The sequence below is a fragment of the Varroa destructor genome, unplaced genomic scaffold, assembly GCF_002443255.2.
Source record: "Varroa destructor unplaced genomic scaffold, Vdes_3.0 BEIS01000003.1, whole genome shotgun sequence".
In the NCBI taxonomy this organism is placed as follows: domain Eukaryota; kingdom Metazoa; phylum Arthropoda; class Arachnida; order Mesostigmata; family Varroidae; genus Varroa; species Varroa destructor.
In genome coordinates this window covers 47,864,727-47,888,831 of record NW_019211456.1, presented here as the reverse complement: position 1 = coordinate 47,888,831, position 24,105 = coordinate 47,864,727, and the positions used below count along the sequence as shown (strand labels likewise).

Genomic DNA, 24,105 nt, shown 5'->3' with positions numbered 1-24,105 from the left:
TATATATATAAAATTAACCATTTGTATAATTTCATTCATCTATATCATATTCATTATACTCTATATATTCTTGTGGGCAGTTCACCTTTATGCCACTTTATATTTATGTACCACTCGGCCGCTATGGTCTGTCGTAGTGGTTGTACGCTACGCTTTTACGGGTAAACATTCTTGTTCATATATCCCCCTATGTGTGTTGAATATGTTCTATGTTATAGCTAGCTGATTACTGGTGATTTTCTTTGTTGCCTGATCTATTGGGTTTTTGTTTTGGTTTTTCTGTTTGTCTCTCAATTAACGATCTAGTTAAGCTCACGCATCTGATTTTTCTCTCTCGGACAGAAACTGTCGCATCAATACAATGACTAGACAAACGCATTACGTGGCACTCACTTGTCAATTCCCCTATTTGATATTGTTTCTTTGTTCATAATTCACAAGCACACAGATGTAGACCCACAGCTACCGTTTCTGCTCAGCTATTTAACATAGATGACATCCCTTCATGATCGTCTTCAATCAGCAGATCGATCAATCTTACAGTTTTATCAAATATCCGTCTTCCAAATTCACTCTAGGTGTGTGTGTGTGTGTGTATATATATATATATATATATATATATATATATATATATATATTCAGCAAACGTTTCATCATCTCCTTCCTGTAGATACTCATTGCCTTATCACTTTCAATTGTACAGGTAATATATACAATATATAGGCGCGTTTTGTGTGGACCCGTCGCCAGTGAAGACGGACGCTCATATCGGTAGCGTCACATAGTATTATTTCCGCTAAAAATAGTTTTTCCTTTGTGTTCCTGGATTGAGAGAGCAGTTTTAGTTTGCCTGCTTTCGTATGTTCCACGCCCGCATTTCTATATATTGATGCTGATATAGTAATGCAAAAGCGACTAGTTCTAGACGTTAGCGGAGCACAGAAAAACTCAAAAGCTTTGTTCTCTTTTTGCAAGCATGTGTGTATAATGGCGAATTAGTTAGTGGCATGTGCTTGTTTGTAGACTTGTGTCGGACCGAGGTCTCGTAACGACACAGATAAACCTAATTGCTACGCGCTAAAGGGTCAGGCTATGTAAATTAAACAATCTGTTGTATGAAAATGTTGCCAACAACCTGAAAACGAAAACCACGTAACGTATTTGGCAGATGCCCAAAGGCGAATCATGCCACGGAAACAGTTTGCCGTTCACCTTTATTCACAGCTAATTTTGTTAATAATAAACAATGACATAAACGATGGATGGCATCCACTCTTCTTTGTCGTTTACATACAGATACATCTCTTGATGTTTATATCACCCTTAATTTGCACCTCCATTATTGTTTAGTTTCGGATAGTCCTCGAAGACTAGCAACCTCAACTGTTCCACTTCGACTAGAGTAGATTGAAGTGGGCAACGTTAAATGTTTCGGGACAGTTTTTTTTTATTGACCCAATGCTAAATCATACTGGTGTTAAACATATTATTTCTTTCATGCTTCTATTGATCTACAAGTGTCAATAAGACCAGAGCAACAATCTTTGGTTTTCTTTTTACTGTAGCTCATAAAGACCAAAAATAATATAGAAAATAATACTGTCGAGCGCTACAAAATCCCTTTTTCACCCCTTCCATTCAGCAACTCGAACCCCCAATGAGTTAATCGTTATGGCTTCATGTTTATTCATTATTGTTCTGTTCATTAAGACACGTATCAGTGTTCAAAGGCCTGCTAAGGATTACGACTCTTACTATATTTCAATGTCGGCAAATTATCATAAAAACAATTATTGCATTATTATCCTTTTTCCTAATCAGGAGTGACGTTTGACGTGACAAACATCGTCAACTCAGTTTGGCGGTTTCTACAATCCCCTAACGTTCATCTCGTAACACAGACTTACAGAAAAACACATTGTAAGTTAAATCAGCTGACCACAAACAACTGGCAGCCTCCGTTGGCAAGGGTTACGATTATCTAGACGCAGCATTTTTTGTGCACTCTATAAGCACACATAATTATATGTACATACAAATCATTAAATTAACATTTCACAGCGCTTCTAAATAAAAACCTTTAACAGTTGTCGTCTTCGAGAATCAGCTCTGCGCAACGCTAGCGGAAAGGTCATCAATCAAAGTTTTCAAGCGCCTTCAGTGTTCTATAGGGTTTTCATTATTTTCTATAACGAGCGTGTCAGACAATGAGCTCCCACCGTTCAATCACGACAATAGAGTTGACACGTGGAGGCTTCATTGTTGAGGGTCATGGTGATCTATAGTGGACAATAGATTGGACTAACTAGATCGCAAAAACTAACGATGACAGAACAAGCAAATCGGCGTTTTTGCGTAAATATTTCTTTTGTCCTTTTTTTTGCCTTTTTTTTGTTCTAGTTAGGAGCCGCCATCCATCAATGACCTGTCAAGACAAAGTGCGAACCCAGCAAATCGAGCCGCGTGTAAACTACCAACGTACAAAGCATGAGGTCAAATCGATTCACTTACACATACTTGTTACCTAGGTCGCTTCAAGTTAACTGCGTTTCAGCCTATTGTCCTTAAACTTTAGGGCACTCGGTCATGGCTGGACAAAACATAAGTAGCTCATTGGCCTGTAGTAGCACATACTTAACTTGCATTGATACTTCATTTGGACGGGAAAGCACTTATCATCTCTGGCTAAATATTTCTTGATATCATGTATACCGTACGGGCTAGTAGCCACCTAGCACCTTTCACAGCAAACGAGCCGGCACATCTGCTAAACTTTGTCCTGTTCCCTGATTTTCATGTCGACTAGTCGAAACATTGACGTAAATACTACACCTAGACAATCCGCGTGCGTGCTTCTAGAATACTCCTGTTGTGAAGGAAGGCCTTATTTCGCCGCAGCAATCGACGTTGAAAGGCTAGAATGCGCCGAAAATGTACACACAAAAACGAGTACAATATCATAATCTTTGATATCAATGTGGGCTTTGAACACAGCCAACGACTTCATAACCTTCTCAATAGTTATTTTTTTGGCGAATATATGTACTATAATAGCATATCTCACGTTGTCGATGTATCTACCTTATTCGGTATTCTTAGCTGCCTAAATACATAAGTTACTGTGTTGTGTAATTGTGTATAAACGTAGTTGTAACCTAAAAGTCAAATTAGAAAAATGAAGATTTTTCTTTAGGCGTGTGTAATGAAGAGGCCAACCGAATAGTTGGGTGTGGAGAAAAAGGTGTAGCACTACACAGGTTTTGTGTAATTGTTATGTCCTTAACCACTCAGTCTGTTTTGCTTAATTAATCGGCAGAGCTCTGCGAAAATGTTTTAAAAAGTGTATCCTCACGTCGTTTGTATGAATCATACGTCTGATGTATGTATTATTTACACCGTGTACTTATGTTCGTCTCCTTGAGACTCCATTACCGGACAGACGCTATCGAATGTCTCAAAGCCACTCCTATACTTTCGGATCGCGCTGGAACCTGCCCGGCCTTACAGCCACCGTGATTAGCGTAAGTTTAATAGTTTACTAACCCCGTCCTTCTTGCCTGTTGGTTAACTTCCTTGTAAAGGGCTGTTTCATTTTCATCGTGCAATTTAGAGAATTCTTAAGGCCGTGCGACATACTTACGCATTGAAGATGAGGATGTATGGTCTAGTATTTGTTATTGTGTACGTGCTCCTAACGTAGGTCAGAACGTTAGGCTCTCCTTTAGGACGGTCTTTGCTTCGGACGAGGCGAAAGTTAACTATAAATTGTTAGAGCAATTAAAAATATATAGTAAATTTTTGTGATTCTTCAAAATTTGTCGTTTTGAATTTGGGTGCTTATGAACGCAAGCAACAATTGTATGAGTGTCACTATTAGCATCCTGAGGTTTGCTGGATCTACCACCTGTTAATGTAGGCGGCATTTATCGATGTGTACATATCAATTTTCTATTGTGTTTAACGGTTTTACAGATCAAGCCTTTTTTCCGACGGTCTCCGTCCCACTTCGTTCATGATCACACCGGTGAGAGGTTGGGTGTCGCCCGCTTCCATGCTATCCAATGGGTCTCTTTCAGGGTCCGCTTCGTCTTTGTCCTGCTCCTGTCCGGAGTCAATTTCAGGCTCAGGAATTTCGTCAACTAATGTCATGTACTGCGACTCATTCGTAAGAAACTGCTCTAGGCGCGTCCGAACGTCCTTGATTCGTGCTCGTTCATGTGGCTGTGGTCGCCAGCACGTCAACATCACCTGACAATGACGACAGCAGCAATATCAACAACAACAGCTATGTTAAAGTCCAGTTAAACAAATGGTAAAAACGAAATCATTTAATAGCGATATAATTTTGACACGGGAGCAGAGTAATATCATCACTATAAGAAACGACAGTTGGAATAGCTATAATCATATACGTACGTTAGAACGTGCATGACGGAAGATCACACACGTGCACAGAGGCGAGAAAAGAAGAAAAAGTACAACAGTACCGAATAACAAGTTGATTACTATCTCTCTGCTTAACGCTGGCAGCGGTGTGGCGCAACACCATCGACGCTCTCGATTCGACCTATTGATTCTTGTGGGTCGTCTTCAGCAAATATCTAGTATTGTATTGCTGAACTAAAAAGCCCAACTATCTAAAAGCGTCCAAAAGTTATTATAGGAAACCAGTGACACAGATGAAAGTGACCCAGAGAAGTCCCGTAGAATTCAGTTACTATACATTACCAATTCTAAGAAACACGAATTGGCAATCGTTAACATTTTTTTACGATAACGCCAGGTCATTTTCAACGGCAATGTAAAGCAGAACTCGAGGAGAATCCCCTTCAACGGCTCTCATGTGTAGAATTTAAGTCCTAAAGTGGAGAGAACATTGCAGGAATCCTGCCAGCTCAATCTGGAAATGCTGAAACAACCTTATGTATAAAAACGTCTAACACCGTTTCCGAGTCGCCGCGACATTAAAGTATAATGTTTGCGTTATCAGAAGCAGTAAGTTCTAAATAATGAAATAGTCGCTGGGTTCGGTAGGGTCAGGGAGTATGTTTTATAATGTATTAGCATGCCATATGGAACGCTATAATTAAATGTTCGTAATAGGGTGTTGATACTTTCGTAATTGCCACTTGGTTGCTTTAAAGGACGCGTAATAAGTCGGTAATAACTGCAAGGAGACCAGTTAAATATTTTCGAAACATGAGAGGCAACTCTATCTATAGGGCCAAACCGCGCAAGATTCAGGGCAGAGATTGAATCTTTCTCTGGACGTCAGACGATCGCTAGGGAATATGTCTTCTTTATCTCAACAAAAAGAGGCGCAGCATGTCAGCAGTGATGAATTTCACAGCGATGTTCGAATAAAATGGAAAACATCCCGTAGTGGTAGGCAAACAATAACAAATCCACCAATGGAATACATGTAAAATATATATTGGATAGTAGGAATAGATATAACGGTCATGCTAAGTGTTTAGCGCATTGTGTAATGCCGAACGTCTGCTATAGACATGAAACTCGAAGTATTTTTAGTGAGGCAAAAAGGCGAAGGGGCACGTAATTACGCTGGTTCGTTATGCCGGCCCCAGGATCGCGAATCGGCTAAAGGTAGCATTAACAGCGTTCACCTGGACGATTCGTTGAAAGACTCGACATTTCCGCAGCCGAACAGAATGAATGTGGCGGTACACGGATGCGCGAAAGTGACAGGAGAAAGACAGCCGATTGAACTTGCATCAGTCTTACTGAGTTGAAGAATTAAGAGAAATTTATCGGTAGTAATCTTACAGAGGCCAGTTGGACCGAGAGACATTTTGATAACTTAACGTTCATTTAACTCACCATTCTAGCCACCCAGGTAACTAGAACCAGATTACTTACGAACTGCCCTTTTTTATATCACCAGTTTTGTATCAATATGCCTGAAGGGTACAGCTCTAGTCAACTAAAATAGAGCAAAGAAGTTGTACATTGTAACCCCAAAAATTGAATGAAAGTTATCATGCACATTGTTTATGATGCTGGGAGGTTCCCCAATAATCTACTGGCTAAGGTCGTAGCGATGTAGATAGAGGTGCAGACAACGGAATATCAAACTAAACAAATCTTTTTAATAATTTTTATAACTTTTTTTTGGATACAGATGATATTGGTAATTTCAAGAATATCTCAATACGCATGCTTCATTGTATCGCTAATTTTAGTGAATCCAAAGATGGTGAAAAGCGTTTACTTTAATATTACCTAATTAACTTTGCAAATTGAACACGCGTCTCACATTGGACCGATAAAAAGGTTGAAAAGGCTGACTGTCTTCTGCTATCGAGTAGCTGTCGCTTCGTGTCGAGCCATGCTCTGTTTTTTACACGCCTTTTTCACCTGCTTTTTAACTGGTACCAACGTGTTCTATTAATGATAGAAACGAAAACTTAAATTATACTCTCAACGAGGCTCAAAGGTAGTCTTTCTATGGAGCAGCGTGTCGATTGATAAATAATGAAATTTTCAGGCTCTTCATACAATACTGCCCAAAACCCCGACACCTATAGCTTACAGCGGCGTACCAAGTTCACACAGTGAAGCTACAAGTAGATCATAATCTTTAATTACACTCTGGTTGTGACCATTGAAAGAAAACTGAGTTTGCCATATAGTTTACTAATTTGTCGTTTACCAGGTCCTAGTTTGAAAAACTTTAATTTCTTAGGCAATGTATCATTTTGATTGTTGCAATAGTTAATTCCAATTGATTAAAATTGAACTGAGCATGTAAAGATTCAAAGGTTGCGCACGTTGGCCTGACGTAAATATTCTTGATCGTTACGTCTATTACACCGTTAAGTATTGCTACACACAACTGGGCCTTTTCAACACAAAACATGAAAAATATCTACGTTCGGTTCCGATCTTGGCCAAGCTCATATGTTGATAAACAAATAGATTACCACTGCATCATCATGGGTACCAGGACGTGACACGGTATGGTATTAACCGCTCACATGCACCTTCTTCTAGGGGCATGTGTACACATGGATTAGCAATAGCAAACCCCTCGCATGCTCCATCGCTGTTGTGTGCTAGTAAATTCTGACATTCGCGCATTACCGGCTGGCAGAATAACGCTTACCAAGCTCGGTATGTGGGATCTTAATTAATAATTTCTGCTTTATAAACCATTATTCGATTGGCGCATATGACATAACTAGGATTTTTTTTAGTCGGTAATTTTCAATTGTGTTCTTTTGTGACGCTTTGGTCCGGTACTGAGCAAATAGACTCAAGGCGACGACACTCTCTGCTAGCGCGCGCAATTTAAATTTGCAAGCTAATTTTTTAAATTTTCAATCGTGAGAAGAAAATTTACGAGGCAGTAGTTTTTTCTCTCACAGAGGTTTCTTATCGAGCGGTATCGGTCTACAAAAAAAAAAACCGTTAAAGCGGCAATTTCCCATTTATAGGTAAAATAATGATATTAGTACTCGAATGGCCAATTTTTTTAAATTCAATCATTAATTGCTTTTCCCATTCATGTGTTTGCTTTCACCCAATGCAACCACTTGTAAAGGTCGTTAGTGGGTCGGTAAATAAGAGGATGAGCGTGAAATGCTATGAACTCCTTCCGACGCCCACTCTCATAAGACATGGGCTCCCCTGGGGTGAAATTAAGTCGTTTACAGTTATCGCTCAAACAAGGTGCAGCACCTTCAGGAATTAATACACATACATAGAGCTTTCAGTATTTTTGTAATTATTATATATAGATTTAATGCTTCCAAAATTTCGGGCATAAATCGTAATTACCTGATAGATTTCGAGGGGACAATCGGCCGGTTGCGGTAAGACTGCGTTATTTGTAACCTGTTGGATTACCTGGATAACAACACGAAAGAGACATAAGTATGGCAGTTAACTAAATCGCTATTCTGTGATACCCTAAAAGAATATGCAACATCCCAAAAACGTCCTACAAAAATCTAAAAAAAAGGTAAGGTACCCAAATTGGGATTCTTTCTTATGCATTGCTTTGTAAAGGTGCATATATTCTTGGCAATAGATTCAACGAAACGTTTGCATATCTCAGAATCGTCGTTACTTAATTTAATTACCAATTAATCGCTTTGATTATAGCTTAATTCGGTTGTAAAACCCAACAAATAATTTTCAGAATATCTCTATTCTAATTTGCAATTAAGTGTTTTATAGTAATAGTGCGTCGAGCGATATCTATTGGTATAAATCCGCTTACGAGTCGTTTAAGTTCATTCCGTGAAAAAAATCCAGCTGAATTAAATTTTCAAAGGATAGCAGGTTTAGGCTCGTAGAGATGCAACGGTTTCAAATGCCCATTAGGGTTAAAACGGGCAAAAAAGTGCAAAAAGTCATAAAAATATTAATTTTCTATGCTTACCTGAATGATAATCTAATTAAGTATTGATATTGATTAACAAATAAATAATAAAAAAAATGATTAAGCTATTAATTTCTATATAGAAGAAGAATCCAAGTGTATTAAAACTAGTTTTTTGAGCCCTTTAAATTCAAAACCAATCGAAGACCTTCCCGTTTACCTCACTGAAATCTTGTTTGAGCTCTTCCGAAGCCGCATCAAAACATGCAATGGCGTAAACCAACGATTTTGGACAATGGAAGAAAGTCTTTGATCTTTTTTTAGGGATTATCTAATATAAAGAATTTAAAGGATAGCTCATTTTCGTTCGATACTGCGACAAGGACGCCGTGTTTTCAATGACGGCGAGTTTGTTAGTTGTTCCAAAAATAAAAAAACAGGTTTTTTCTGGTATCAAGAGTGGAGAATAAACTCCGCCCGTTACAACTAACAGCCCAGCAAACTTTATCTCTATTATACAATATGATAAAATACTAATTATTTGCAAAAACATTAAGGGGACATATATGTCAGACAAACATTATGAGCTTTTTTCCTCGACTTCCCCGTCAGTTTTTTACTTTACCTATCTTTAATACGCAAATGATTCTAGAAGTGAGTTTTAGTGCCTTACAAACATCAAAAGGACCACGCTGTCCATCAGTGCATGGCAAAGAAGGCATTCGTGGATTATTAATCATAGAAACGGGTCATTGGCTCGCAATACCTTCAGCGCATCATCGCTACACTACGGGTGATGTATATTATGGATCCTTAATTTTCGTGCCTTGTGTCCAGCGTCACTTGGCCTTAAAAAATTAGACTGACATCACACATGCACCTACCGTAAAACCGCACTGCAAAATAGCAACATAATATGTTAAAGCTCAATGCTACACAGTTGAGAACTGCAGTCATGAGAAATTTCTAACGCTAGAGCGTAAGAAATTCTTATGACTGCAGTTCCTTGATCAGTGGTTATATCCCTGCAGTGACTGTATTTACTTTCGCACATTGGCAAGGGAGTATTTTAGGGCAGAATCCAGCTTCAGGTCTTTACTCGCTTCCGCAGAAAGTTCTACAATGCAGTAAATACATCAAAAGCGGTTCGAGAAATCTAATGATCCAAAAGCGTATACTCTTCATTTTGTCCAAGCGTAACGACCCATTAGTATCATTTTAGAGGCTGGATAGATTTTGGCTGCTTTAACTAAATAATAGCGGCTATATATGCGCGAATGTAACGCTAGAAATAGTCTTTCCGAGAGTTTTCGAGAGTTCTCCGAAACCGATTTGACTGGTGCGTCCATCGGCACACGAGGACCAGTATGTGCTAAGGGCCCATTCAAATTTAAACTAGCAATATTATAAAAGCGCGAATGTTGTATGTTGGTTTCTGAGCATCGGGCAAAGATGTCTGTAGAAGCCATCATCAGCGTTGCCAGCATCATAAATAATCGTCTTCGCTATGCTAATGTAACACGTACTTATAGATAGCAGTGAAAAGAACGTCCCCGTAATGACGTCCTGTAAATGACACATGAATTCTAGCTAGGTAAGAACTACTTTGCGCCGTTCTTCGGAACAAGCCGCTCACTTTTGACAATAGTCAGCAGACCAATACGAGTTGCCAAAGATTAGACCAACATATTTTTAATCTGCACGCATGCAATCATAGACGTTACGGGGCTGTAATGTGCCATTTCTCTTCGTGGACGACCTAGCCATCTTCAAACAATTCGGTGCTTTGGTTATCTTCCGTCCTCTGTTGGTGGCAAGTGGATGCCTGATAGCATTTGCTATTGGCAAAAACGTTTGTCCTTAATGGACCAAGTTCAGTCTAGCTTTTAGTCCATTACTTTGATGAAGCAAAAATCGCACTAGTAACCAGGACCGTTAAAAAATAGTCCTATAATGTACTATAAAGTTAACCAAAGTCGTGATGCTACAAGGAGAGTAACTGTGTAGTTTTAATCACTATTTGAACTGCGAGAAGAATACATCTTACAGCTAGCCGGTAATGCAATGGCTAAAAGGCAAGACTGGTAACGTAGATATAAGCCTCTTGGGTCAGAATAAGACATGAGTGAAGCTGGCTGCGTCTAGTTTCAATATACAGAAAACTGCCATTGTTGGCCGTGTGCTCCCCTGTGGAGCGAAAGACGCTCATTGAAAAGATAATAGATTAATGGCAAAACAGTAAATCGTATCTTAACGATCTTTGTACTAGACATCTATTCTAACTATAATCTAGAATACACAAAGACACATTATTATATAATTATATGGCAATTTTTACTTTATGTTAACGTAAAGGACAATTTGTTGAAAGATGCCTTCTAGAAGAATGCGGTATATGGAGGTAACTTGCGTTTTTAGGTCCAGGGGCTCTTGACCTGAAAACGCTCTAATATATTCGTTATCATGAGAGCTTCATTAAGTCATCATGGACACTTATTAATTGTACCAGTCTCGTCAAAAAGGTCTATCTCAGGTCCCTGCAGCGTTTTCAGCGTCATAACCGCAACGCTTGCTTTGCTCTCTGAGCAGCAGGATCAGTTAGTTTAACTGCATCCAAAAATGTACCAGTTCTAGGCTATTTTACAAACATTTGTTTGGTCCTGGCTGAAACCAAGGTCAGAATAAACCGAAGGAAACCTAATATTTTCTTTATTTTCTAGACAGAGCCTAGAATTGTTCATCGGACAATACCCTCATAAACGTATTGACTGCTTTAACTGGAATGCCGTCAAAACTGGGCGATTTTTCACAGGTTATTTTGAAGCGCCTAGCAACTATTTAGCGGACACAATATTGCTTACCTGCATTCTAGCGGTAGCATTGCCTGTTTCTAGCCGAAGGTGTCCTTGATAACACTCTGATTTGTACCTTCGTGTTTTCAAGGACAATAAGAGCACAACGGCAGTGTCTGATATTTTATTCAGAAAAACTAGCATGCGTTACTTCGCACTCTCGGTGGTCCACTTATGTCATTGATAGAAGATAGAGATTGAGGAAAAAACCAGTAGACCTTTCAAAGATGCTAACTAATCATGATAAATTACGCTGCACAGGGGCGATGCTGGGCTGTGGACATCTATGTAGTCATGTTGCGGAAACAGGAAAGAATGCATGCCGAGTAAGGGGTTAAAAAAAAAGAATAATTTTGATATACACGCATAAAACAGGCAAAGCCAGATAGACATTATTTGATGATATGCAACGGTTGAAATATGATTTTGTTGTCATTTGAAGTGCCTCCTGAAGTATTTTTGATAGGGTAAGCGTTTGAGGCGTTACCCGAGTAGTCGCTGGATACGACCCTATGCCATAAATCAATGTAATGATGGTTAAGTTGGAGAACGACGTATGATTATGGTGTAGAGAATATACGATATGCTGAGTACATGAACATGTTCACATAAAATCGTGTGCGAAATGGGGCTAGCCTTGTGTGTGCCCCAAATGTAACTGATGTTCGAAGCGGTTCTTCAAAGTGAAGTTTCAAAGAATTGAGCCAGTTGTATTTCATAGGCGATCAATAGATACCAAGCGTTTCCATATAAGCACCGTTGCGTAAGAACTTCTCTTATTTTAATGGAAAGCTAGATGGAGAATTGGAAAAATCTGGACCAAAGTGAATACACGTCTAAGGTGAGGATCGTGCAACATAGACACCGTACCCCTCCCCCCTAACTAGAGGGGATACGGTGTCTAAGTTTAAAGATAAAGAGAACCCCAGCTGATTGAAAGGCTTTAGCTGCTACAAAGAGTGGCAGCTAGAACGTTACAAAAACTGGATTATCCTTGACTTAATATATCATGCGTACTTATTATAAACGGTAAACGTTTTTTCGTAAGGTACAGGACGGCAATTTGTGTTAATGAGCTTTGGCGCAAGGCGAGCAGACATGGGGTGAATCGTCAACTACTGGGTTTAAACCGTTCAGTTATCATAACGGAAGTATCCATGAAGCTTACTAAAACCGCAAATTTTATTCAATTTGTGTAATGTATTTTAGGATGTTCTCGATAAATCAGGCATTGAGTAAGTCACAGACCACGTTGGTACGTCATGAAAAACGAGGTAACTAGATAAGAAAGCAGCGGAAGCTCTAGCATGTGGTATACGCTGAAAAGCTTAATACTAATAGCTGAGATAAAGTTAGGAAATATGGTCCTATTTTGTAGCGGCTGCAAGAATTAACTTCGACCAAACTCAGCTGGCTGAGTTTTGCAATGTAAGTGTAGATAATTGAATAATTGAAGACGCTGTTTCATAAAGTTGGACAAAAAAAAAGCTTCACAAATGTAAGGCTGGGTTTGCTTTCAGATATCCCTGACGAGTTTAGGTAGCAAAAGTATTAATAAATCAATTTTTTTTTCAATTGTGATCTAAATGATTGGCTCGGGCTAGACGAAAGGTCAACTTGCACGACTGGATAATAAGAATCAGACGGCTTCCTCAGTTCGGTTGGCTTGTATGGCAGATTCTGGTGACTATTACCTAAGGGCCATGTCTTTAAATTGGTATGGACTGAAAAAGATTTGACCATACAAGTAACTTCATTAGCCAAGGTTGGCGTCAACATGTACATATAAGTTTTATTGCTGTATATATCTACTAACCTCGTAATTAGTGTGCTCATACCAGGGCTGCTTTCCATGTGTGAACACCTCCCACAGGACGACCCCGAAACTCCAGACGTCTGACTCGACACTGAATTTGCGGTATAGGATGCTTTCCGGCGGCATCCACCGGATTGGTAACATCGTTTGCCGTCCCACCTATAACTCAAAGTAATGCTGAATAACATTAGCGTTGATAGTTGCGGTCGAAGTTTGCAAATGGCAACGGCATCTACAGCCGTACGCATCAGGTGGCCTGAAGCTCAATATAGATGCCAACCAGCAGAGTTGAGCACTTAGACTATCTATGGTTATGATGTTAGGCAAGACTATCATGTATGCTATTCCTTTGATTTTAGCGAACAATCACCGTCACAAATATCTTAATTTAAAAAATCTCTCTCAGCCATTCCTTCCGTAAAGCTTCAAAACGGCTTGTCTAAATCTAACGAGTGAAATAAAAGAGGGATACGCAGCGGTACAAACAAAGCACGTATCCGTTTCCTTTAGTTCTAATGTATAGCATGTTCCTGGTGCAGCAAATACTACCCGCTGCCCCAAATGCAGATGACGCTGCCCACTACGGTTATTTGTTTGTATAACAGGAATCAATGTGTGTATTTATTCGCTGGAAATTGTGCAAACATGTCCGCGCACTGCAACTACGCCATATTCATTTTACAAAACTGCCACACGAAGCGGCGATTTCTCTCTATGCATCTGTAAGGTGAAGACGGTCCTGTAATGTGTTTTCGTCTCTCATTCATTCATTTAGGTTGTGTCCCGCATTAGTTCATAGATTGCCCGCCTTCTAGGTACGCAAAGGGCATTCATTGCTTCAATATGTCTTAATCAATCTACAGAGACTGAAACGATCCACTCCGTAGCTAACCTAACGAGGAAAAATGATTAGCCAAACTGACAAACGGAGTAGAGTCGAGAGTGTAGCAGGATAGGATGTCAATGAAAAACAATCTTGTGTATTGACAATGGACGATAGAACTACCTCCGATAGGTATCACAGGGTTTGCCATCCGTAGTTATTAATACACATGATCCATCGGTATACTCTTACATTAAGTGGCGTACTACGTCCGTACAAAATGGCGCCAACCAACATGTGACAACATGCAATCGTACACGATCAATAGACAGAAGGCTGCGCGAGGACGAGGTAATTACCCGTTTCAACAGTTGGCTATACTTGGATATATGTTCAAATCTTCAACGCCATCGCTGGAGGCACACTCCTAAGTTGCGGCCCGCGATAACGTTTTCGTATTTCGCTTAACAGAGACAGAATACGAACGAGGAAGACTGAACGTTGTCCGCCGAAACCAAATATCGTCGAGTAGTTGCGACCTCAGCGACTAATCTCCCCTAACGTTGCTGTACCCGCAACACCGTCGCCTTCTAGCTTCCTATGACGTAATTGTTTCTGTGATCCGGTTGTAGCAATCTGGTGACCATTTTTGACGTCAGTCTCATGGCAATATGCTTTGAACATTTCATACGTAAACAGAGGACAGTAACACTTTACGGGACAAAATAACTTTTGTTGTTTGATCGCCATAATTATCCATACTATTATATTATTAGAGTAAGATATTGGAAAAACTATGCGAATTGGGATAAAATTGTGTTAGAATCACGGTGAAGAGAATTGCCCCTGGTGCAATTTACGTTAATTAATTACTTTATATTTGGCCGTCGTGTTTTCCAAGAATGGCCACAATGCGTGCGTCGCTATGTAGACAATAGCGGCAAAGCTATGGATACATTGAATCATAATTTCCTTAGAGTTCGGTTTAATGATCTATCGTGGGTCATATTATCGTTTATAATTTTTTATTTATAATTTATATATAAAACGTTTATAATCCTTTGTAAATGAAGCATTTCTTCAAATATAATGTTTTAAAAAATCTTCCAAGTTAGCACAAACTTACTCAGCAGCATAGTTCGACACTATAACCTAACAGAGAAAGAATTGTAAAAAAAGAAACATTTCGTAAGTTGGGGACGACCCCGTTCGTTTTCGTCTCGAATAAAATTCAAGTTGAAAGTTCGTACGCGACGACGATGCAGAGGGACTTGGATGAACCATCTGGTGTCCCGTCATTATATATATATATATATATATATATAGCTTCCGCCTTTTGGCAATGGAGTTTATTGCTTAGCAAAGCGTCACTTTCTAGGCGAACGTTTACTTGGTCACTGCATGGCTGGTCATATAAAGTCAACTTTATGATAGTGATACAATGCTGTGCTTCGTTCCTATTCTAAAAATAGTATCCGAGGTCGGCCAGTGCAGATAACTTTCATATGCGTGATAGAGGGCCACCGATCCGGTTGTTTTTTGCACTTTTAAAAACTATAAAAAACTAGACACATTATACATGCGTTTTGCTGGCCGATAAAGTTTAGTAACGTCAGAAGATCGCTTCCCATGTCACTTCGAATATTTCGCGCTAATCAGAATAATAAGATTTTGAGATCTGCAAGTTAAAAAACGTATTCATCTTACTATATCCACACTGATATAATTAAGAGGATATGCTAAATGTAGGTGAATATAAAACTTAGAGGAGGGAGTTGTCGTTTGCATGCACTAAAAGCACAACTCAGTTTTCAACATTAGTACCTATAATAACAGCTGGTAATAGTAGAAATCCTGACATCGTGACATTTTAGCTTAAATCGTTTTTTTTTCCCTAGGCAACAGTTGACGCATTGGCCACACGACCGGCTCCCTGCATTTTTCCTTACGCATGTACATACACCTCACAGATAACACGTGCATTTAGTTATAACAGATAACAAGCAACTTGTTGGATTCATTGGACTGATATAAGAAACGACACTGGGACTAATTTCGACCCGATCTCACTGAAGATTTAGTTGGAAAATAACAAACAGTATCCAATACGCAATAGTTTTACGTCGACCGTCGGCAGAGCGGAATAACTTCTTTTTACTATTAATTGGGTTTCAGTTATTGAGAGGAGGTTCTTTTTTAGATCTATCTAAGTTGTTTTTTTTTCTACATATGCATGAATGTGATAACGAGAATATAGAGCTAACTCCGTAAGTCATTGTGGGCGCAAGTCTCGGGAGTTCGTGCACTGGTTTGGGAGGCGCACAGATCGTTCGGCTTATAATAAACAAACTAGATAATAAACCTTTTTTTTTTTTTTTTTTTTTGACATTTTACTGTTCAGAACGGGTAGTCAGTTGTGCCTGTTTAGGTGCACCCTTTTCATGAGAAGTCCACCAGGTCACTGTTAGTACTGCAAAGCACCGCAGTCTTGTTAGAACTGATAAATTTCGTTGGAGCGAGTCATTGTCGCGGAAACATCCCCCTTTCGAGAACGTATTGTCTTTTTTTGTGTATAGAGAGCTGTTAGCTTTTGTTCAATCGCAGTGGGATAACTATCATTTACAAATGAACGTTTGCCACGCCCAATCCCGTCGAACAATTTTGTCCCAGACATTCCTAATATAGGAAAAATTCCCCTAAAAAAAGGTTAGTCCATATACGGTTGCAGTGAAAGTAACGAAGGGGTAACGAGATGTATTGCTCTAGATCATCGTCGTTGAAGTTTAAAACAGCCTAGAGGATCAGCTAAGACGAGATCAGCTTAGTGGGGTCAGTTGCACTAGCCGACTTGCTTCGGCTCTTACTGCCGGATGGCCATTTTCGTTAAGTCATATTTTTGGCAATAGGCAAGATAGGAGGCCGTGACCGGGGGAAACTAAAGGACCTCAACGCCACATTCACAATGCCATTCGAGAACCGTATAAATTGAAGGTCCGCGCATGGAAATCTATAAGGGTATGCGGGGGTATTCGTGTATGAATCGTGTACTCATTTGGCAGCAGAACATAATAGTACCTTTTTTCCAGTGGCGATATCTAACGAAAATAAACAGGCACACTCGAGTAGGTTCTTGATTTCTGCAACGTACACGTTTTCAGACGAGTTTGTGCCTACCCGGAACGCAGTAGCTAGATTTGGTGACGTTGAACTTTCCCTGTTTGCTTCAGCGGCAAAAAGCTATTTTTTTAAGCTTTTCATCTCTGATATGCATGTGCATGTGCAGCAACACCTTGTAATGAGGCTTGCGGCACACAATCATTATCATACAATTAATACATATTCGGCCAAATACTTTATGATGCAATGCCAAGCAATGATACCCCAAGTAAGATTACTTATCTTTTAACTAAGCAAGCATTTTTATAAGCTTTTGCAGAAAGAGAGGTCGATGTACGGTAATAAGATTGAATCTACTTCCAATTAACTTTGAAGTTGCAAAATATCACTAAATTAATTTAAAAATCCTGTTCTTAACTAACGTAGGAAAGTGTTATACCGGCTCAAAAAAAAATTATATTACTTTAGGCAGCGATTTATTTAGACAAACGACGTCGATTACAAAAAAAACAGTATTCTAAATTTCTTTCTAAACGAATCGTTTAGATTACCTTTAAGCTACATAGAATTCTGTCCTGTATTTTTAGGTCGCTGCTCTAGTCGCCTATATCATGGAAAATAGTAATAATAAGGAATCTCTCAAACATACCTTTCCAGACCACACATAATGATCAAGAAAATCCTACTAAATGTTTGGTTATAGAATTTCTCCAAACACAGAACCCGATTGGTGATCTAAGAGAGAGAGAGAGAGAGAGAGAGAGAGAGAGAGAGAGAGATAGAGAGAGAGAGACTAGTCAAAGCATAGGCAAACTCGCTTATTTACCCTTGATAAAGTTTGTGCCTAATCCTGCGCGTGCTACAATTTTAATATTGTTGCTACTGCTTTTATTTGATAGTTTGTTTAGGTTTCTTTCAGGTATTTTCGCTTTACAGTTGTCCAGCATCTCTGCAAGGACTCAGCTCAAAAAATATAAAGCTTCTGTAGGACTTGGAGTATTTCGCATATACCCATACGTTCAACCAGTAACGTGTAGATAGCGAAGGCTCCAAATAGAATTACGGCCATGCATTTGATGAAGTCTCCGTCTGCCTGCACCGAATAAGACTCCTAGTTAATGTTTCGAAGATTCCGTATATATAAATATTTTCATGGTCAGCTTATCATGCACTTACTACTTGACCAGCAATAATATCACAACTGGCCTGCACCCTAACAGTTGTCATTAGCACACCAGGGTTACCGTCGCAAAGAAAGGTCTTTTACGGGATTCGTTTCTAGAAATAAAAGTTATTATTTACACCATAAAACCATACAAGTTACACCATAAAAAGAATAGATCGCATTGCAACATATGAGCCGTGGAATAGTTCACTTTTAGTTAAGGAAGCTGCAATTAACTTACACAAATTGTGAGCATTAGATCATGCATGGGCAACTTCAGAAGCGGTCATAATGAGTAGTCCTCTTGGGAAGATTATCGACAGAGTAAGTTATGAAGGTAGTTAAAAATCATTAAATGAGAAACGAACAGTTTAGTGGATGGCTATGAGGACCTTCAAATCATCTTCTGTGCTTATCATAAAGAAGATATTCTAGCTAACTAGAATCGCTTGCCGTTCTTTTAGGGTACTGATTTTTGTTTTCCTAAGTAACCCACCTTGAGCAGTTGTTTTGTACCAATATATATGTGTTCGTCTAATATAAACTTAAAAGAAAAACAGATAGATTTTTAACAGGGACGAACTATTTTCAGGCATAGCTTTTTACTATAGCGTTTCTTCTAGTCAGTCTAAGTGAAGTTATATGCAAGTCCGAGATCTTCGAATACATTGCGTACGCTCAAGTTACGCCCTTTTTCAAGTGTTCACTTCCCGATTTGCAAAGTCAGAGAATGCAACACGAAAATACAGGCCGTTAAATGTTTTCGTAATCAACACACGTTAGCTCTTAGCTGCTGGCAGATGATCAGGCGAGTACGTCCTGACTGAGGTGAGGAGAAAAAAGAAAAAAAAAAGGAGTCGTACTTGTCAATCGGAATAGATAAGAATGCTGCCGATGCACAAAGTTGTTATCGAAACGCTGCTGGGTCCGTCATGTTCCAAGAAACCGCGAAGGAACAAGCAGTTGTAGAAATAGAATGCTTGTTCAATGCAAGTATACGTTGCAAATTATATTCGTCCCCGTAAGGGCATATAAACACCTTCTAACCTTAATACGTCGCAGGCACATACTCCATGTAGTTGGAGTCAGTGTTGTAAAACACAAAATCATAGAATAGAATTTCGCATTGGAGTAAAGCTTCTACGACTTCTGCATTAGGGTTGCCTTATGAGTAAACGCCCGTGGCATCCTTCGAATAACAGCCACGCAAACGACGCCAAGCAGAGTACGTTCAAACAACATGGTACCGGCAATACTCGAGGCCATTAGGTGAACTGTTTTAGACAGCATAAACATGGTTGAACCCCAGCCTATTTAAGCTTCTCCCTTGGTCGTTCCCTTGTCTCTGCTTTCTGACTTCTCTTACCATAGTGCACGGAAAGGCGAAACGTACATAGGTACGCTAATAGCCGAAGGGCTAGTTGGCTCACAATAGGGGTCTCGATCTAAGGGCTGTGGTTCACGAGAGGACAGCGAATGCGGTTTAATGGACACGTCTGTGTATGCCTCTTTTGTTACCAAAGGATCGATCGGACGTGCCTCTACTACGTACTGGTAGAAAACACTTGTAAAAAACAAGAATTTAGGTAAACGTGTGATGACCCTATTTAAACGCGAGCTATGGACTTGTTTTTCCAGCTTTGGCTTGTAAATTGAAAAAATAGGACTGGGACAATTGTGCCTACTAACCCTACGGTTGCTGTCCCGATTTATGGTTACAAATTGTAAAATTCATTTCATTTCAACAATAATTTTGATTTTGCAAACATGAAACGAAGTAGTTCACTATGACTCACCCGGTAGTAATCGGTGCTATAAACATCCCGGCTCATGCCGAAGTCTCCGATCTTAACCCCCAATTTCTCTCCCACTAAACAGTTCCGTGTTGCCAAATCTCTGAAAAGCCAAAAATAAAAAAAGAAACATAAATGTATGTTAACGGCAATAATTTAACATGGAAGAAAAAACATAATTTGCAGCAAAGCAAAAGCATTATAAGAGACTGCTGACACAGTTCTAGCCAGTATGCAAATCACTATTTCCTTAACGAAAAGTGTATTTGTACATCGTGTGCGATTTGAATTATACCTGAAACCCCTTTTTCCTAAATTGCGGAAAACCGTTAAAGCTGGCTAGTGCCTTTGAATCCATTAAGCTTCCAGTACAAAATATTCATCTAGTAGACCATTTGGGCGTTTCTAAATGAGCGTTCCTTATTTGAAAAAAAAATCAGTGTAGATTTGTCACTGACAGAGATTTTTAAACCGGCGATCGTTGGCCTCTTCAATCAGATTCGTATTAACTCCGCCAGTGGGGTAACAAAGGATTATCCAAGCCACCCCACCGACACTAAGGCATCTATCGCGGTAGCGAAACAAATGTCTTAACTCATATTTACTTCTAGTGCTATGTTCGTATTTGCTATTGTGATTAGAAGAACCTGTGCACGAAGTGCTGAGAGGCAAGATACTCCATGCCGGAGGCGATCTGTGCCGAGATGTCTAGCAGATTTAGCCGCGATAGCGGACAAAACGGCCTCGCTGGCGAGGATACAACCAGCCCATCCGGTGCTCGGTCTCTGCAGAAAGAAATGTGTTGTTATTCGTGACTCGAAGTGTATTCCTACTCGAAAAATGCCTGCCCTTACAATTCACCACTTAATCATTAGTTATACCGAACTTCCTTGGCATCCTAAATTTTTGTTCAATAGCAAATTTATCAGATAGTCTAACATACGATGTCACTATCACAGCTTGGACGTACTCATCAATGATCTTAAGGCAATACGAAATTTATAAATGTTTTGTGGCTTTGAAACACACAGATGCCTACAGTGTCCGCCCTAAACTGTAAAAATATGTCATAGCGTATACTTCTTTACGTTAAACGTCTACTATTTTGCCAACGTATAATAATATTGTAATTTACACCGTATGAGAAGAAGTAAATTTAGTGAACGTTCAGCAAAAAAGCACTGTTTATTTACATGCAGGGCTTTCGGAATCGATGGAACATAATAGAATTTTGTCTTAACGATCTTGAAAAGTTCGACAAGAACGATCTCGTTTCAGTGCAACACAATGCCTTATTTATAAACTTGTGTGAAAAATGAAGCCCTTCAACATTTGTCCTTCTTGATGTTTAAGGCCAATTAAATCGGGGGCTTTGAAAGATTCTTAGCGCTTTTGCCAATTTAAAGAACGGCAACCCTGAGCCCACGTACGAAGGAAGGCTTTAAATTTGTCGAAGAAGCCCCGTGCTTTGTCTTTAGAAACATAAGAGGTTATTTCTAATGAGTATTCATTTAAACTAGAAAAATACACTATGAACATTTTTGCTAGTTTTATCAGTTCTACCAAGTTTCCCAGCATTCTCTCGACTGTCAGATGCGAAATGTACATATATCTCTATACAAGTCTTTCTCTCCTCGATACGAAACGACCATGTTCAATCGCTGTACATGTTTACAGCGAAAAGGCTTACGACATAATCGAAAAATCTTGCATTTGCTTTTTCTCAGTGGCGTACTTTTATGCTCCCAAATAAAGCCGGAAAGATTTTACCAGAAGCACCTACCTTTATGAGCTGGTGGACTCGTAAATACTATATAAAATGATGCCATTCAGTTTGAATAATAGTACATAACTCTGCGCGTTTTATTACCTGAGGAAGTTGTTGAGATCTCCATGTTGCATGTATTCAAAGAGCATCATGTACGGCTCACGATCGGTGGACACCCCGAAAAATCGGATAATGTTATGGTGCCTCAGGGCTGTTAGTAGTTCTGCCTCACGTTCGAATGCGGCTCCCTCCTCCCCGCTCTCGTCCTGTTCGCGTGGGAAATTCATCGCTTTGTGTTAAAGAGCAAAACTCTGCAATAAGCCTTTTATCACCACGTGCTTCAGTTGATAAATATTTAACAGATGCCTCCATGTTTATGTCTGGTTGGGTCTCATCTCAAGGATAGTCGCCCTGTTTAATTCCCTATCCATAAAATAGAAATACATTCGGTTTTCGTCAACCATGTGGCTGCAAACACACACACACACACACACACATACATTGCACAGAATAGTAGCTCAAGAATTGTTTAGGCAATAAATCTGACTCACATGCGATACACTAACCTTGAGAGTCTTTACGGCAACAAGTGTCGTGGGCTCAGAAGGTGTGAGATAGTCAACACTGCCTAGAAAGACCCGACCAAAGGCGCCTTCACCCAACAGCTGGATGAACGAGATCTTCTCGCGTTTGATGCGTATCACCTCTGGAAGTTGTATGTTGAAGTTTCATATGAGAAGTTTATCGTCTTATCCTAGACTAACTCTACGACTGGAAAAACAAGTGTTCTATTGCGGGGCTACCATCCGAGTTAAATTGCAACAGTGCATCGGTTATATGTTTTTACCTTATGTCCTTGAACGCATACCGGTCATATATAAATGGCGTTTGTTATTCAGGCGTACATGACCAGTGATTCGGCATTGGAAAATCAGAGAACCTTTTCGTGTTAACAGTTATTTGTAACGGTTTATATGCGTACTGTTATTAAGCTTTATTGAACAATTTCAAGATGCTTTCAGCTGCCACGGACACGACCGTTGAATTCTGCTTCTTAGAATAGTTTCTGCGTGTGACGGAGATAAATATAAAAAATGACAGGGAAAATTATTTGCATTGGAGCAGGTGAACATGTTCTGATGACAGAAAAAAATCAGAAGAAAAACTTCGGTTTAGCTTATTAACCGGTAAAGCTTAAATATCTTGTACAGAGACAGACTATTACCTAAATGAGGACTGAATTCTAGTCGAATAAGCTTGCTAAAGTGTACAGTATGCCATTAATCATAGTGCTATCAAGCAGAGCTCGGCTACCTCAAGAGCGTTATGGTACATAGTATTTCGCCCCTCGATCCCTTCCTATCAGAGTCATAACATCTATCCGATTGTGCGTTCTGTGTTTTGCGCGTGCGTACGGAAATAATAATTCTGTCGACGTTAGATCACAGAAACGAACCCGATAGACCCGGTAATTTGCCGAGTTGTTCTCAAATTTTCCAACCTGGTCCTATAACAAAAATGTATAGATTTGCCGCATTGTATTAGCCATTTGTATCGTCACGATCAGCTAAACTAAACCGTTTTCGCGTGTCCGGGCTCCAAATACAGACCGAATATTTTTGCATAACTAGAATTAAAAAAAGGATGAGGGAAATAAAATAACATTACGTTGTGATAAATCGATACCTTTTCGGTATCTACCGCAGTTATTATTGCCAATATATATTTTTGTTTCGTAAAGCATCTTTCGCCTTGTACGCGAAACATAAGGATAAAGTATGGCATGCTTGACAAGGGACGTTATCGACAATTCGTTGGACGCCTTTACCCGTGCGGTTCGAGTTGTCATTTGCTGGATCATCCTGGAATAGACTTGCAGGATAGTTGGGGTTATCCACCATTTTGGCAGTCATGCTCAACGGAATACTATCGCGAGACACGATCCGCAGCGAGTGTTTTGAATCTCCTGACATTGCACCACCTTGTGTGCGAGCGAGCATTCTGCAAAAGCACAAAGCAAAATTACCCGTCATAGCGACTTAAGTTATCCTCAAACATAGATTCCGAGTCAGTTAAATCTGTCGTGCTATGAAGTGCCTTTTGACGGCACAATGGCGTCCAGTCTGACCAAGAGATTTTAACTTTTCCACTGTTTTTTTGCCAGCAAATATAACAATAAGCCAATCTGAATAGTCATCATATAACAGAAGAATATCTTTTTTTGGCTATTCGCGAATTTCCTGTTCATTTTCGAATTTCTGCTTTGATGTTCATTGGCTTTCAGCCTCTTCGAAGCAAGTTTCCTTCTATTTGTGTTAAAAGGGGCGCTAAACTCAGATCAAGCTTAAAATTAGCTTCCCTTGGTGAGCGCAGCGAAATAACTTGATTTTGAAAAAATGAGAAAACGTTCCTAGGAACAGATCA

General features: G+C 39.5%; 1 protein-coding gene and 1 long non-coding RNA gene across 12 annotated transcripts in view; one reads left to right on the top strand and one right to left on the bottom strand.

The window, feature by feature from the left end:
- The window catches only part of LOC147757062 (uncharacterized), a 7,000-nt gene extending 4,461 nt beyond the window's left edge, over window positions 1-2,539 (top strand). For both annotated transcript variants that reach the window (XR_015324994.1, XR_015324993.1), the window contains exon 4: window positions 2,401-2,539. This is a non-coding gene — a long non-coding RNA (uncharacterized LOC147757062). The remainder of the gene's footprint in view (window positions 1-2,400) is intronic.
- Window positions 1,159-24,105, bottom strand: part of LOC111246321 (high affinity nerve growth factor receptor-like) — a 94,879-nt gene continuing 71,932 nt past the window's right edge. For 6 of the 10 annotated variants that reach the window (XM_086985323.1, XM_086985324.1, XM_086985322.1 and 3 more), the window contains 8 exons: window positions 23,510-23,682; window positions 22,248-22,387; window positions 21,784-21,947; window positions 20,561-20,698; window positions 19,917-20,016; window positions 13,016-13,174; window positions 7,801-7,869; window positions 1,159-4,248 (listed from right to left, as the gene is read on the bottom strand). In XM_086985323.1, the coding sequence (XP_086841449.1) occupies window positions 3,967-4,248; window positions 7,801-7,869; window positions 13,016-13,174; window positions 19,917-20,016; window positions 20,561-20,698; window positions 21,784-21,947; window positions 22,248-22,387; window positions 23,510-23,682 (1,225 nt within the window). In that variant the 3' untranslated portion in view covers window positions 1,159-3,966. The remainder of the gene's footprint in view (window positions 4,249-7,800; window positions 7,870-13,015; window positions 13,175-19,916; window positions 20,017-20,560; window positions 20,699-21,783; window positions 21,948-22,247; window positions 22,388-23,509; window positions 23,683-24,105) is intronic. The other 4 variants (XR_015324985.1, XR_015324986.1, XM_086985320.1 and 1 more) reach the window with 4 other exon arrangements.